The 15,997-nt window shown below is 35.8% G+C and overlaps 1 protein-coding gene across 4 annotated transcripts in view; it reads right to left on the reverse strand.

The window, feature by feature from the left end:
* The window catches only part of ATG5 (autophagy related 5), a 127,005-nt gene that overhangs the window by 44,812 nt on the left and 66,196 nt on the right, over positions 1–15,997 (reverse strand). For all 4 annotated transcript variants that reach the window (XM_038554844.1, XM_038554841.1, XM_038554842.1 and 1 more), the window contains one exon: positions 9,834–9,928. In XM_038554844.1, coding sequence (XP_038410772.1) covers positions 9,834–9,928 — 95 coding nt within the window. The remainder of the gene's footprint in view (positions 1–9,833; positions 9,929–15,997) is intronic.

The raw sequence follows: 15,997 nt of genomic DNA on the forward strand, positions 1-15,997 counted from the left end.
TGGTTGATAAAAAATCATGGGAAGTGGTGTTTTTGGTTTTGTCTTTTTTTTTTTTTGGCTGATGCCATAAAACAGTATGTAGAAATGGAAATGAAATAAAGAATAACACCTATAAAACACCTAAAATAAATTAAAAAGAGCCTATTTGAAGGAAAGTTTTAAATCTACACACAACATAAAATCTGAATAAGAAATTTTTTGTTTTCTTATCTAGGAAGACTTAATAACTTAAGAAGGTTAACTCTACCAAAATTAAAAATAGAAAGTTAATGTATTTTCATTTGCAAAAGAACAAGGGGCTATGGGGAATTGAAAAATTATTTTAAAAGTCATGTAGAAAAAAAAATTAATGACAAAGAACAAACATGAAAAGTATTAAAAAAAAAAAAAAAAAGGTAAGGGTTGAATTTCCCCAGCAGGTATCAGAGGACTAAATAAAATCAAATAAAACTAATACTGGTTTAAGAATAAACATATATAGCAATAGAACAATATAGGGAATCCAAAGATAGATCCCAGTAGTCAAAATATTTTAATGTAAAGCAGAGGTGGCATTTTTATCCAGTAGGAAAAGGATAGTTTGTATCAGGAGTCAATACACTATGGCCTGCAACTCCAACTGTGCCCTTCACCTGTTTTCGTATATAAAGTTTTACTGGAACACAGCCACGTCCATCATTTGCAAATTGTCTGTGGCTGCTTTTAAGCTACAGTTATACAGGTGCAACTGAGATCATCTGGCCTGCAAAGTTGAGAATATTTACTATCTGGTTCTTTAAAGAAAAGGTTTACCAGACCTTAGTTTATTTAATAAATGATCTTATTGCAATAAGCCAGCAGATGGAAGGAAAAAAGATGTACCTCTATATTTTACACAGTACATAAAAATAAATTCTAGATGAATTAAAGATACACATACAAAAAAATCTAGGTCAAGAGAAAGCTACATCAGAAAACTATGTACAACCTGTAGATACATGGGGAGGGGTCTTTTTAACAACAACAACAACAAAAAATCCATACACCACTAATTAAAAAAAAAAAAAAGAAGATACAACTGGCTATATTTCATCTAAAAAACAACAAAACAAACAAAAACCAAAAGAAAAACACAATAATAAGTGCTAGTGATGATGCAGAGAAATTGGAATCCTTGTGCACTATTAGTAGGACTACAAAATGGTGCAGCTGCTCTGGAAAAAAAAGTACGGTAGCTTCTCAAAAAGTTAAAAACAGCATTAACCATATGATCCAGCAATTCTACTTCTGGGTATATACCCAAAAGAACAGAAAGCAGAGTCTCAAAAGGATATTCATACACTTACTATGATGGTAAGTTTTCTGTGTCAATTTGGTTGGGCTGTGGTGCCCAGATATTTGATCAAACATTATCCTAGATGTTTCTGTGGAGGTGTTCTTCTGAATGAGATTAACATTTAAATCCACCGACTCTGAGTTAAGCACAGTATGCACCACAGGGTGGGTCAGTGTCATCCAATCAGCTGAAGGCCTTAATGAAACAAAGACTGACCTCCTTTGGGCAAGAAGGAATTCTGCTGGACTCCAACTATAACTCTCCCACTAAGACTCAGCTTGCCGCCCCACCCCATCAAATGCTGGGCTCACCAAATCTCACCAGTCATGGGAACCAATTCTTGAAAATAAATTTCTGTCTCTCTCCCCATCCTGTTGGTAGTTCTGTTTCTCTGGAAAACCCTGCCTAACATACCCATGTTCACAGCAGTTTTATTCACAACGGCCAAAATCTGGAAGCAGTCCTAGCGTCCAGGAGTGGATAAACAAAACATGGTGTACACATATATGCTATGACACAGATGAACTTTGAGGACAGTACGCTAAGTGAGATAAGCAAGTCATGTACATGAGAAACACTATGATTTCACTTACATGAGGTACCTAGGGTAGTTAAATTTGGAGCTGTTGTTTAATGGGTACAGAGTTTCAGTTTTGCAACATGAAGATGTTTTATTTATTTATTTTTAAGATTTTATTTATTCATGAGAGGCACACAGAGAGAAAGAGGCAGAGACACAGTTAGAGGGAGAAGCAGGCTCCATGCAAGGAGCCCGACATGGGACTGGATCCTTGGTCTCCAGGATCACACCCTAGGCTAAAGACAGCACTAAACCGCTGAGCCAACCGGGCTGCCCAACATGAAGATGTTTTATAGATTATATTTAACACTACTGAAATATACACTTAAAAAGAGTTAAGACAGTGTATTACATATATATTTTGCCACAAACATTTTTTTTTTAAATTGAGGAAAGGTACTAAAAATAACTCAAAAAAATTAAGTAACATACATTCAGCTGTGGAACAGAGAATATTTAAATTGTACCTCATTAAAGATAATAAAATGTCTCCACACAGGGCAGCCCCAGTGGCCCAGCGGTTTAGCACCGCCTTTAGCCCAGGGTGTGATCCTGGAGACCCGGAATCGAATCCCACCTCGGGCTCCCTGCATGGAGCCTGCTTCTCCCTCTGCCTGTGTCTCTGCCTCTCTCTCTCTATGTGTCTGTCATGAATAATAAATAAAATCTTTAAAAAAATAAAATATCTCCACACAGTTAAAAATACATTACAGATTATTCCATGTTTCTTTTTGAAATGACTGAAAAGCAAAATTAAAAACAATAATATGCAGTTTACCACCCAGTAAGTCCCTGTTCTTTTTCTCTGGCCTCTTCTGCTACATGTTATTGCAAGATACCAACTAAAATGGAAAACAAGAAAGAACAGAGTCGCAATTTCTCACCCGAACTGCCACAACCTCAGTGTCCTAATAAACACTGCCATAATTTGCCACACATTTCTATTGTTCTCACTTTTCAAAATTCATAAACCAGCATTTCTGAAAACAATCTAAAATTTTGACTCCTTCTTCAGTCTTAAGAAGTGCCAAGTTAATCTTGGACATCATTTTCACTTTGTTAGAAAACAAGCATTAAATATCAGCTTCATGTTTTTGTTTAAAACTAAAAATAACACATTAGGTTGCTCCTAAGAGGATTCTTTTTTATTTATAACCTCTAGAATAACATACAGAACAAAGAAGGTGTTTAAGTAATCTTTATTGAATAAATACAAATGGATATTCAGATTACTAAAAAACTCCAGAAGATAAAAAGAAAACTCCTTAATATGGTCTAACCCTTTTATTTACAACCATATTTTCCCCCAGCTCTGTGCTGAAGACTTACAATGTCCCCTCTCCCTACAAAGCTCTTCTCATCACTCTTTGCCTTCCTTAATTCCACCCATCTGTTGACTCTTCAAGAGACAGAACACTTCATCAACAAAGCTTTTTCTGTCCTCCCAAACTAGATCAAATTTTCCTTAGAGGATTTAGTTTTTTGTTGTATAATATACCTCTGCTTCTTAAACACCAATCTTTCATAGTGATGATTTTACATTTGTTTGTATGCTTAGCTTGATTAGTTTCTTTCTACCTCTAAACTACAAGCTCTATAAAGGGTGATGTATGATATTAATCAACATTTATATCCCACATACATGGCACAGGGCATGGCATGCAAATATCTATGAGTCAATGAACTTGCTGAATGAATGAATGGATGAACTTTTCTTGCATGAAGTATATTGGCAACATAACATTTATGAATCCATTGCTTCTTGAAAGACACAACTAAATGTGTCTAATTTTCACTCAAAAACCTAAATACCAATGCCTGAGGACTTCATGGTCACTTTATAAATCTTTTTAACAGATACCCTCATTCACCATCTGTTTACTTGTGCTATTCTAAATAACGTTAAGGTTACATTTCTGAAACACTTTCTGCCATCAACCTCATCTCTAGAATACTGGCTAGTATGAAGCACCTGGATTTCAGGAACACAGACTCGAAACTCATATGCCAAACTAAACTGTTATGTAAATGACAGAAATGACACATTTTGGTCTATAATGGATCTCTAGACTACTTTTGTACCTATTTTACTTGTACCACTAAGTTTGTCGCTAGATTATAGTCATTTTGAGCCCATGCAATCAAAGTACATATGAAAAACAACTGAAATTTTCCAACAATCTGAACAAAAGGCAGCCTTATAGAGTCCCCAGTTAGAGAGGTCTTTTAGGTTTCTATCAATTTATTTGGTCAAGGTGGACTTCACTTTATACGATAATTATGTCCTGAAAATTCTGTAAACTTAATTGTACTTTGTAAGTCTCACCTAGCTCTGATTTCTGGTCTTTCACATTTCATTTGTGTGCCCCTGAGCAAGTAACCTAAAATCCCTCAGCTTCAGTTTCCTCATATGTAAAATGAGACAGTGATCTCTTCTACAGTGGTTCTGAGGCTTTAAAAAATGAAATGGGCCTGACTTAAGGATGCACAGTGCCCCTTCCTTTTCACATCCCTTGCTACACAAAAATATTATGATTCTTCAACAAAAAATATTTTGGTAAAAATGATGTCTTTCTTTTATCTTAATAAACCTAGATTTTTCAGGTTCTGCTTAAATTTATTATTAATTTAAGGTCTCAAACAGCACAGAAATTTATATCTATTATAGTAAAGAAATGAAAGGTGCAGATTCATTAAAATACTGCGTAAGTAAAAGCTATACTTAATGGAATATCCTAACTATACAAACTGATCTGCTGTAAAGGAGTCAGTGACAGAAACCTGCATTACCCTTTAGAACATATAATTAGGAAAAAAGGAAAGCAGAGCCCACCTTCCTTTGGTCAAGGCATGAATGAAGATTCAAAAATATAAAATAGAGAAATGGAAAAAGCCAGGAATGGCCTAAGTAAGGAAATGGACAAAAACTAAGACTCCTAAATTTTTATATTGCAGCAAGTTCTTTTCTAAGAGGCCCCACCTGGCAGCCACATTTTGTCAAGCAAATTTGAAGAATTCTCTAGCTTCCCACTTTCAATCTAATTATAGAACTTTTATAAAACCATTTTCTCTTTCACACACACATTCTCTCTTTCTTTTCCCTCCCCCCTTACATTCAGTCTCTCTGAATCCTTCTCTGTTGTAATGCTACAATGAGAGGTATGAACACATCTGACAATTTTTCCCAGAACATAATGACAAACCTGAAAAGAACATCTCCGCTCTGTACATCTGCACCATCATTCTAACAATAATAACCCTTACACAGTAAATGATGATTTCCCTAGAGGAGCTTAAAGTATGCACAGTATAGAAACTATTAGTCAAGTACACATGTCAAAACCTACCTATTCACTGGTGAGTGCTAGGAGGTATAAAGCTCAAAATAGTTTTGAAACTCCACTTTGGGGAATGTCTTTGGTTTGTGTTATATTTTATTTAGCTAAATTCCAAAATAAGCTACTTTGCTAGGATCTGGGAATGCATTATAGTAGGTTACTATGGAGCTCATGGTACAACAAAATAGCCCCAAATCAACTACTTAAGACAGATGGAATGATTCAATGATTTAACAAATATTCACAAATGCCTACTACATGCTAGGCACTTTTCTAGACCCTGGACACACACATATGAACCAAACAATTACCCTGCCTTCATAAAAAAGATAAACCGCCTTCATTTTGAGAAGTGACTGAAATTCATACAGCATCATAAAGCAATACTATAAAGGAAAAGACTGTGTTTGTTGTAAAAACTATACATTGCTCTTAAGTCAGGAGTTTTAAAATGTTTTTATAGGAGTGTCACTGATAGAATTATATAAACCTGTAATATGGCTCCTTTGAAGAAAAACTTTAACCAGATGCATATATTTACTCAGTCACACCTCTTTCATTTTATGGATGAAGAAACAAGGGCCTAGGCAGGCTGAGTAACCTGCTGTGGATGCACAGCTTGACAATGTCAGCCCTCCCACAGAGCCCTGGAGGCCCTCCCTTCTAGCTCAGCACTCTTTCCAGGAAACACAACTCCCCCCCCCCCCCGCCCCCCAGGACAGGTGCTTTAGCCTTTATGTCTCCAATATTTTCCAACCTTCTGAACTCAATGAGGTTTATGTGTAGTCACAAGCTATCAGAGTAGGAAATAGAAGCAGAAAAAGGTCAAAACAATTTTCTACTAAGTGAATATATAGCAAAACTGTGATCTTGAGTGATAGCTTTTTCAACCCTTCCCACACTTCTAGCTCTTTTTCATTTTCTCCTGCTCTTCTCCCTTCATTTTAATTTATTTTTTTCAAGATTTGAGAGACAGAGAGAAGACACATGTGTGTGGGTGGGAAGGGACAGAGGAAGAGAAAGAACCTCCAGCATATTCCCTGCTGAGCAAGGAGCGTTGAACACAGGGCTGGATCCCAGGATCCTGAGGTCTTGACCTGAGCAGAAATCAAGAGTCAGACGCTTAACCAACTGAGCCACCTAGGCGCACCTTAGTTAATTTTAAAAGTGTTTTGTTTTCTTTAACTACTACAGTAGCACTAACTTATTAAAGTCATCATACATTTAAATCCAAGGAAAATTGTTAGCTTTTTCAGTTTGGGATTACTTAACTATAAAGTTTATTTTTAAGCTTTAACATTATAAGATCTTTGGTGCTTTTAATCCCCTATTAATTTAATACCTTAAATTAAGTAATTATGAAGCACTCACAGTATATAAAAGACTGTGCTCAATCCTACTACATTGATTTTTTTTTTTTTAATCCAGTCTTGCCTTCAAAGATATCACTAGCATTTTAAGGGTATTACTGCATCCAGAATTGAAGCTAGATCAAGAACTATCTAACTTGGGCAAAGCACCTGAATCTGTCCAGATAAAGAGGTGACTTTCAAACTGCCAAGCCTCAGAGAAGAGGGGTCAAGCCACCTAAGCCAATCCCACCTGTCCCCACACAACCCCCCCTTCCAAGCTTGGCCCTAACGTGGGTTGCTGCTTAAAAACCATTTCTGAGGGGCACGTGGGTGGCTCAGTCGGTAAAGCATGCAACTCTTGACCTCAAGATATATATTTGAAATGCACTCAGAAAACTTAAGGACTGTTCTGAAATTCTATCATAACCTGTTACTGTTTGTAATACATGCTTTAACCACCAATATCTGTGTCAGTGATGGTGAAGACACAGATTCTCTCTTTGAGATTTGTGAAGAATCTTACTCACTGTAAGTATTATGCTTAGTCCACAAAATCTGGCTCCATTTTAGCTTTTCTCTGTGGAATAATTAAAGCATATCACTAGTGAATCTAGCTCTGTAAAAGTTTCTCTTACAGAATGCACACCTAGGTAGTCAGTACAGAGGCATCTAATGTGAGATCCTTCTTCTTTCAATACAACTAGGCTTCCTGCCAGCTTTCTTTCTCACATGATTTTATGCAATTATAGGAACCATTCTACTTGCCCATTGTCAAACAACAGTTTTTAAAACTGTTGCACTCCTCTCTTTTTAGCAGATGGCTTTATTCCTTGCTACACAGAAAACACTGAGGCTTTCTCACATGAGTAACAACATTTTTTCCCCTTCTTTTCCTTAACAGTTCTCTGCAAACCTCTCCTCTGCTGGGTTAACCTTTCCTGTTAATCCCAATCCCCAAATGCTTTGCTCTATCAATTCGTTTCCTTCTTATCTGATAAACACATTCTTCCATAAAATAACCTAAAAATCTTTTCAGTCCCTAGTCTTCCCCATTGTTTCATCTAATTCTTCATTATACTGTGGATGATCCATGGCCTATAATTCATTGTCTTTAGCTACTGTAGAGTAACATGTTATGAAGCAGCTTTATGAAAACTATATTTTTACTATGGGTAAGTTATAAAAAAAAATATTGCCCTACTCCTTGTAAATGAAGCCATATGAGAAATTTCTTTCCTATGCAATGCCCAAGAAAGTTTAGCTTTCCCTAATAACCTAGAAGGTTTTCTCCTTATGAATAGTGAAAAAAAAAGTATTACCACATTTCTTTTCCCCTGCTCTGGCTACAAGAATGCTCAGGGTCAAATCTGTAGGTCAATTTTAATAAATCTGACTATCTCACTCATTCATAATTTATATAATTTCATGCTGAGTTTCCATGTTTTATTTTCAGTGGTTTTGATTTTAAATTCTGTAATTATAAATTCTTATAAATTACTCAGATTTTTCAAATGTGGCTTTGACTTTAAATTCTTTTGTTTTCTCATTATGTATTTGTGTAAATTGCCTCAGATTCTTCATAATACAAGATTATGTATAAATAAATACGCTGTGGTATTTCCAAACTCACTGTATGATATCTGTGGTTAAAAAGACTTGTAGAATAAAAAAAAAAAAAAAAAAGGGCAGAGAATGTGGCTAATTAGGTCTGCTCTTGTTCAAATAGGAATTTTTCTCATATTATTTCTATTGTACTTATTATGAATCCATGATCTAAAAATAGTCTTATCTGCCATTATGTTAATGAAATCAATGAAAACAAACCTTATTTAAATCAGGAACACTTTTCATTCTTCGAGTATACTGGGATTTTTATTTATTTGCTTTCAGGTACACAATCTGTTTTCCTCTTTAATACAGTTATGTAATGAATGCCTCTATAAAAGATTTTTAAAATTACTATCTAGGTAACTATGTGTAAAGACTGTGGGATACTGAAAGTGGTTACAGTGGGAATTTATGACACAATCTCTCTGAGATTGATTGTAAATTCTGCTAGATTAGAGCCCATGTCTGTGATATTATGTTTCCAATTCCTATTCTCAACTGCTTTTTCAAGATCATAGGTAACTTACTTTCTGGAATACCATTCACTTAACAAACAAAGTATTTGCTATATGTAAAGCACTTAGGAGTTTTAAAGTACTCTACAGAAACAGGAGTTTCTTAAAAAAAAAAAAAAAAGAAAGAAACAGGAGTTTCTTTACCCCAGGAAAGTTTGCTATAAGGAGAGTTCTATTTATCTATTTTGTTTTACAACACTAAAGACTCACCATTTAAAACAAATACATCAGTTCTCTTTATTTGTGGTAGCTACATTTTGTAAAGTCACTGCAAACACTGAATTAGCAAATACTGAGTCACTGTTCCTGGGGGAAATAACAGGGTGGGTTACTGTGTGTCTCTGGTCACAACATGTCCTTCAACTGATCGATACATAACCTTGTTTTATGTGTGCTGTTCCTTTGGATTTTTATTTATTTACTTACTTATATATTTATTTAGAGTCAGAGCATGCGCACATGTGCATGGGGAAGATAGAGGGAGAGAGATAATCTCAAGAAGGCTCCATGCCCAGTGTGGAGCTTGACCGGGACTTGATCTCACAATCCTGAGATCATGACCTAATCCGATCAAGAATCAAGATACAAGAGTCAGACATTCAACTGACTGAGCCACCCAGGAGCCCCATATGTGCATTTCTTTTTAAAGATGGCACTTCAGCACTACTCTTGGGAGCCATTTTGAACAACAAAATCATCAAAAAAACATGAAAAGTATAGCACTAAACAGACTTGGAGAAGTCACTTGTTTATAGTAAGAGTGGAGAAACAAGAAGGTACAGCATTGCTGAAAATATGCATTTTGGAGAAATCAAATTTTCTGTAGCTCTGCATATGTCCATGAGAGCACTGCCGAGTACGGACTATGGAGTTACAAATAAATTGTAGAAAGCAAGCAAAACTGCAAATACAGAATCTGCAAATAATGAGGATCAACTGTATATGAGTCAAATATTTCAGCATAGTCCCTGACTTGATTATCACCAAAAGACAGAGATCTGGAAAGCCCTAACAAATACTCTTCAGTTACTATGCAAATCTAAAAAGTTTTGGACTATACTACTTCATGAAGTAAGATGTCTAAAGCATTTATAAGTTGGTATTGTTAAAAATATTATTTCCTACCTGATATATTCTAAAAGGGATATAACGAAATCCATTTTCTTCTGCAGGATATTCCATGAGTTTCCGGTTGATGGCCCAAAATTGGTCAAATCTATCTGTAATGATAAATTATCTGTTATTTAAAATGAACATTATAATTTAAAACCTCACATGAAGAAATGAAAGTTGTTAAACATCCTCTTAGACGTTTTTGAAAAAGCTTCATTTGTATATTATTTATTCTTAAACTTATCTTTCCATAACTAAACATAAAGCAAAATATAAAATAAGCATTTCTATATTATTGCCCCTACTTCTTAGATATTTGCATAGACATTTCATCTCATAAGAGAAACCCTGAACAGATATGACTACTTGTGTCATCAAGACAAAAAACATCAGACAGGGATGAATGTCTAGATTCCTTGTCCTATTCCTACTGTCTAAACAATAAAAGGACAGCTTCAAGTGATCTAAACTTTAACCAGAACTTATTTAAAGAAAATCAAAACATTAAATACAATAAATATTAAGTAGCAAAAAAGACAAAACTACAGGAAAGGGTTTGAAGGAAATGTGGAATTGACACTTAAGCAGTAACTATCAATTGTAGCTTAATCTCAGTGACTAAATAACTCCTTTTTAAATTTTTCAGGCTCAATTAAAAAGAAACCAATTTATCTGGTAACTGTTTAACTGCCATATGGTACTATGTTTTCAGAAATTGTCAAACTGTTTTCCAAAGAGGTTGTATCACTTTACATTCCCATCAACAATGTACAAGGATTCTAACTTGTCCACCTCCATGTCTACAATTGTTACTGCCTTTTTTTTTTTATTTTTAAGATTTACTTATTTATTTTGGAGAGAAATACACACAAGTGGGAGAGGGGCAGTGGGGAGGAACAGAGAGAGGGGGAGAGAATCCTCAAGCAGACTCCTCACCAAACATAGAGTCCAATGTGAGGCTTGATCTCAGGACCCCAAGATCAGGACCTGAGCCAAAATCAAGAGTTGGTGGCTTCATGGACTGTGCCACCGAAGCACCTTCCCATCCTTTTTATTAGAGGCACACTAGTGGGTCTGAAATGTTATCTCCTTATGTTTTTTTTTGTTTTTTTTTTTTAAGATTTATTCATTTGAGAGAAAGAGCGAGAGTATGAGGTGGGGTGAGGGGTAGAGAAAGGATCTCCAGCAGACTGTACTGAGTGTTGAGCCTCATTTGAGGCTTGATCTCAAGATGCTGAGATCACAACCTGAGCCAAAATCAAAAGTAGTTGGATGCCCAGTTGATTGAACCACTCAGGAACCCCTCTCTTAATGGTTTTGACTAGCATTTCTCTAATGAGAAATTATGTTGAGCATCTTTTAATTTATTTACTGGCCATTTATATATTTATTTTGGTGAAATGTCTATCAAATCCTTTGTCTCCTTTCTAAGTGCGTTGTCGTTTTTACTGTTAAGATTTTTTTTTTTTTAATGTATTCTGGTCACAAGCCCCTTACTGATAAATCTCTACAATATTTTTTTCCCGTTCTGTTGTTTTTTTAGCTTAACTCCTTTTTGATTTATCCAGAATCCAATCTTAAAATTATTTTTTATACTTAGTAATTTATTTCAGAATCAAATCTCTGTAAAGCACATGAATAGCACCAGAATTTCAGATCAGCTTGGTATTAAATCACATTCCCTACTACTAGACTCATCTCAATCCAAATTACTGCCAGTGTATTGATACCACTTAGGTCACCATAATCATATAAAATAATAAACTTTAGTTATTTCTTCTATCCCTGTCCTAGAAGACTGTGACAGTCTCTAGCCCTTCTCTACGCTCATCCTCGACTTCAATCTGGGAGTTCATATTGTATCAGAACTGGCAGGATAGGTAATTCAGAATCCAGTTAGTCTAATGTAATGTCACAGATGATAACAGAGTCCTAAGTTGTTAAAGAGTTTCATGAAGAACTAAGACCAGACTCAGTCTTCTGATTCAAAGCCCACAACCGTTTTCAACAGTTGCAACCACAAAACTGCATCTTAATGCTAAGAGTAGCTCCTTTAACCACAGACCTTTCATATATGAATCAATTATTCTTTCAATGCTTTTTAAAAAGTATCTTTCTATCATCAAGTATCAAGCAAGAATGTGATAGCTAAATAAAATGATTCTTCATGATACCTCAAATTTTACTCACTGTCTCACCATCAAATCTCTAGCATCTACCAAAGTGCATGCATAACATATGTTCTTAAGTCAAAGAATGAACAAGAAAATACTACATATATAACTTTTGAGAACATTTTGGGTTCCAATCCTCGGTATGCTACAAAATAGCTACATGACTAGAAACAAATCAACTGAAAACTAACTCACTTATAAAAGAAATAAAGAGGTTCAATTAAATAGTTCCTAATATGTCTTCCAAAACCAAAATTTTATAATTGAGACATCCTCTTTTATTAAAATGGCATTTGCAAAACCACAAGCAAATCTTTATTTATTTATTAGAAGATTTTATTTATTCATGAGAGACATCAAGAGAGAGAGGCAGAGACATAGGCAGAGAGAGAAGCAAGCTCCATGTAAGGAGCCCAATGTGGGACTTGATCCCGGCCCTGAGCCAAAGGCAGACACTCAACCGCTGAGCTACCTAGGCGTCCCACAAATCTTTATTACAAGACAGAACTAGATTGTTTTTAATAGTGTTTTTTAAAAGCAGCAGTTCTTAACCAGAAGAGATTTATGCTCATCAGTGGGTCTGGAGACATTTTTGGTTGTCACAACTGTTTATGTGTGATACTAGCATCTAGTGAGTAGAGGCCAGGTATGCTGCCAAACATACATATGTGCCAAACATATGCACAGAACAACTCCCCACAACCAAGAATTATCTGATCCAAAATGTCAGTAGGGCTAAAGGAAAGGAAGCAAACACAAATGATAAGAAGTACAGAAAGGTAATTAGTAAAAAGTTTTTATACACCTGAATGGCAAAAAAGATAAAACTGGAAAAAGAGGGATCCCTGGGTGGCGCAGCGGTTTGGCGCCTGCCTTTGGCCCAGGGCGTGATCCTAGAGACCCGGGATCGAGTCCCACGTCAGGCTCCCAGTGCATGGAGCCTGCTTCTCCCTCTGCCTGTGTCTCTGCCTCTCTCTCTCTCTGTGTGTGACTACCATAAATTAAAAAAAAAAAAAAAACAAAACACTGGAAAAAGAATCATTATTGTGCCCATTATCAATTTAATGACTCTTAGCTTCAAATTCACCCTTTAATATATGTCCTGCCATAACAGACACAATTGAAGCATTTCTTTTTTTGCTTTCTTTGAGAGAAACAGAGAGACGTGCGTGCACATGCGGGTGTGCACACATGTGAACTGCAGTGGAGAGGGGCAGAGGGAGAGAATCTTTTTATTTTTTATTTTATTTATTTATTTATTTATTTTTTATTTATGATAGTCACACACACAGAGAGAGAGAGAGAGGCAGAGACACAGGCAGAGGGAGAAGCAGGCTCCATGTACCGGGAGCCCGACGTGGGACTCGATCCCTGGTCTCCAGGATCACGCCTCGGGCCAAAGGCAGGCGCTAAACCGCTGCGCCACCCAGGGATCCCAGAGGGAGAGAATCTTAAGCAGCTCCATGCCCAGCATGGAGCTCAATGTGAGGCTCGATCGCATGACTCTGAGATCATGAAGTGAGCTGAAACCAAGATCAGATGCTTAGCTGAATGAGCTACCCAGGTGCTCCTGAAGCATATCTATTCTTACAACTACATTACGCTTTCTCAGTAGAAGGCGAAAAGGACAGTGCAGGGAAAAAGAGGCTCCTGTTTGTACAGGCCCACTGAAGATGCCTGGACTCTGTTAGCCCCTGATTTCCTCAGGAGGCCTACATGGGTGGCTTACCTGCAACTTCCCATACATCTGCCACACCCTCCACATGCCCAGGCCACTTGTTGCTGGTGTCCTGCATTCCAGGTTGTCCTGACTGCCCAGTGACTGAAGACTGGCTATAGTCTGGGCAAAAGAGTGAATTTCTGTACTAATCGAGTGGACTGAACTGTATCTTCTCCAACAAGTTCTAAATCCAGCCCTGGACAGAAGATGACGTTTAGTGTGACTTTCCTCCCTTAGCCCTAGAGTATCATTTGCAGTTTTCTTACATATTATAGTCACACTTTTATCAGAGTTTAATAATACTTCATATGAAACTTACCCCATTTAACCCTCTGTGTGGTTTCTATCTCCTGACTGGACCCAGTCTGATACAACTATGTTTAAAGGGAATAAAGACATAATAAAAGACTGTATTAATAGTAGCTTTCAATTTTCTTATAAAACTGTTATGTTACATAAAACAGGTATTTCCTCAATAATACTTTTTAAAACATTCCAACGAAGAACAATCTAGCTTTTATAAGTCAATGTTATTAACAAGACACAAATAGAAGGAACTAAAGGAAAACCAGTCCTGAGACTATTTAATCAATCATCTTTCACACTGAATTTTATAATATCAGTATCTCTTCTATCTCCTAGTCAATAACTAAAATAAAATTGGAATTACAATGCTTTACTACCTTCCTATACATTGATGAATCAAGAACATACTGACTTGTTACCAAGTACTACTTTAAATATAACTATGCCCTAAGTTTTATAATTAAGTCATAAAATTATTGTTTTATCAGCCATGAAAGCAATACCTACAAGTAAAAGAACCTAAAAAAAAAAGTATAATGATCTTTAGGTGTTTGTTTTTTAAACTATAATTATAAGTAAATATACATCAATTTCAAGAATCTTCACTTTAACTTAGTTCTAATTCTAAAACAAAACAATTAAGTAGGAGAAAATTAAAACTAGCAGTCACTTAGTTTATTCAAAGAATCAGAGAAGGGAAGATAACTTACAACCTTCTTGCCAGAGCTATTAATAATATGACTAATAAGTTGGCTTCTGTTTTTTAAATGTATTCATTTAGAAAGGCTACAAAATTAAGAATCACACAACTGAAAGTAAATCTATTTTTTCAATAAAGATATTAAAAATAGAATTCCTCAAGATCTAGGTGGCCACCAACTTTTCTCTGTTGCTGAATTAAGCTTTTATATTGGTCTCAGAAATTTTTTAAAATTCAGGAAAAGACATTTTTATTTTTAAAAATAAAATATCTCCCTAAGAAGCTTAAGAAATAAAGTTTTCTATTCTTTGTTCCACACATGGAAAAAAATGCAAGAAAAAAGTGACAATGTTAAAAAAAAACAGTGACAATGTTAAATAATATATCTCTTCTTCCACTTAAGCTTTCTGAGTTAAGAACTCAAGGCAAAATAAATTTTAACATCCTAATGTCACAAACAATGTCTGTGTCTAAAAGCTCCCCAGGTGAGAGAGGACATCTAAGGGACTGCAGGGACTGCTGTTTAGCTTCAGTTCAGCAATGTGGTATTGCTGGCTGGGACCCTCAAAGTTATAGGGAAGGAGATGGCCTCCACATGCAAGCTCCATCCACTTCTTAGTCTTTCAACATCTATGATGTCAAACAGATTTATAGCATCCTGAGTGTCAGATTATGACAGCATGTAAAACACAGACTTTAAGCTTTTCTTTGAAAATAGTTGAAAACCACGGCTTCAGAAAATTTTGCATTCATCAACAGTATTATTCAAATCACTACTACAATGGCCTTGTAATATATGTAGTGTTTTGACCAGAGGTTTTCAAAATACATAACAGAAAGTATATCCAATTATAAACCTATTTGAATTAATTTCTTCATATGTAATATGTAAATATCTTTGTAAAGCAAAACAAAAAATGAATTATTTGGCAGGTTGTCAAATGAAGGTACACTGAGTGTACAAATGAGTGACTTGTACAAATGAGTGACTTGTATTTCAAACTCATTTGTCTTCTAAGTCAAGTCAAATTAAGAGAATCTTAGGTTAATAGGATGTTCAGCTGAACCATGACAGGGAGCATTCTCTGTGGCAACACATCCACTGGTGCTTGGATGCTGCTCAACAAACTACACCCACCCATTTCTATGAGCCCTTCTCTTTCAGGTTAAAGTTACTGAGCTATATCTGGTGCGGAGGCCCTACCTAAACCAAAGAAGCCTTTGGAAGGCTTCAGGGCCCCTGAGAATTCATCATGAAGATAGAAGAAAGCAAATC

The sequence above is a fragment of the Canis lupus genome, chromosome 12 (assembly GCF_011100685.1).
Source record: "Canis lupus familiaris isolate Mischka breed German Shepherd chromosome 12, alternate assembly UU_Cfam_GSD_1.0, whole genome shotgun sequence".
Taxonomy (NCBI): Eukaryota; Metazoa; Chordata; class Mammalia; order Carnivora; family Canidae; genus Canis; species Canis lupus.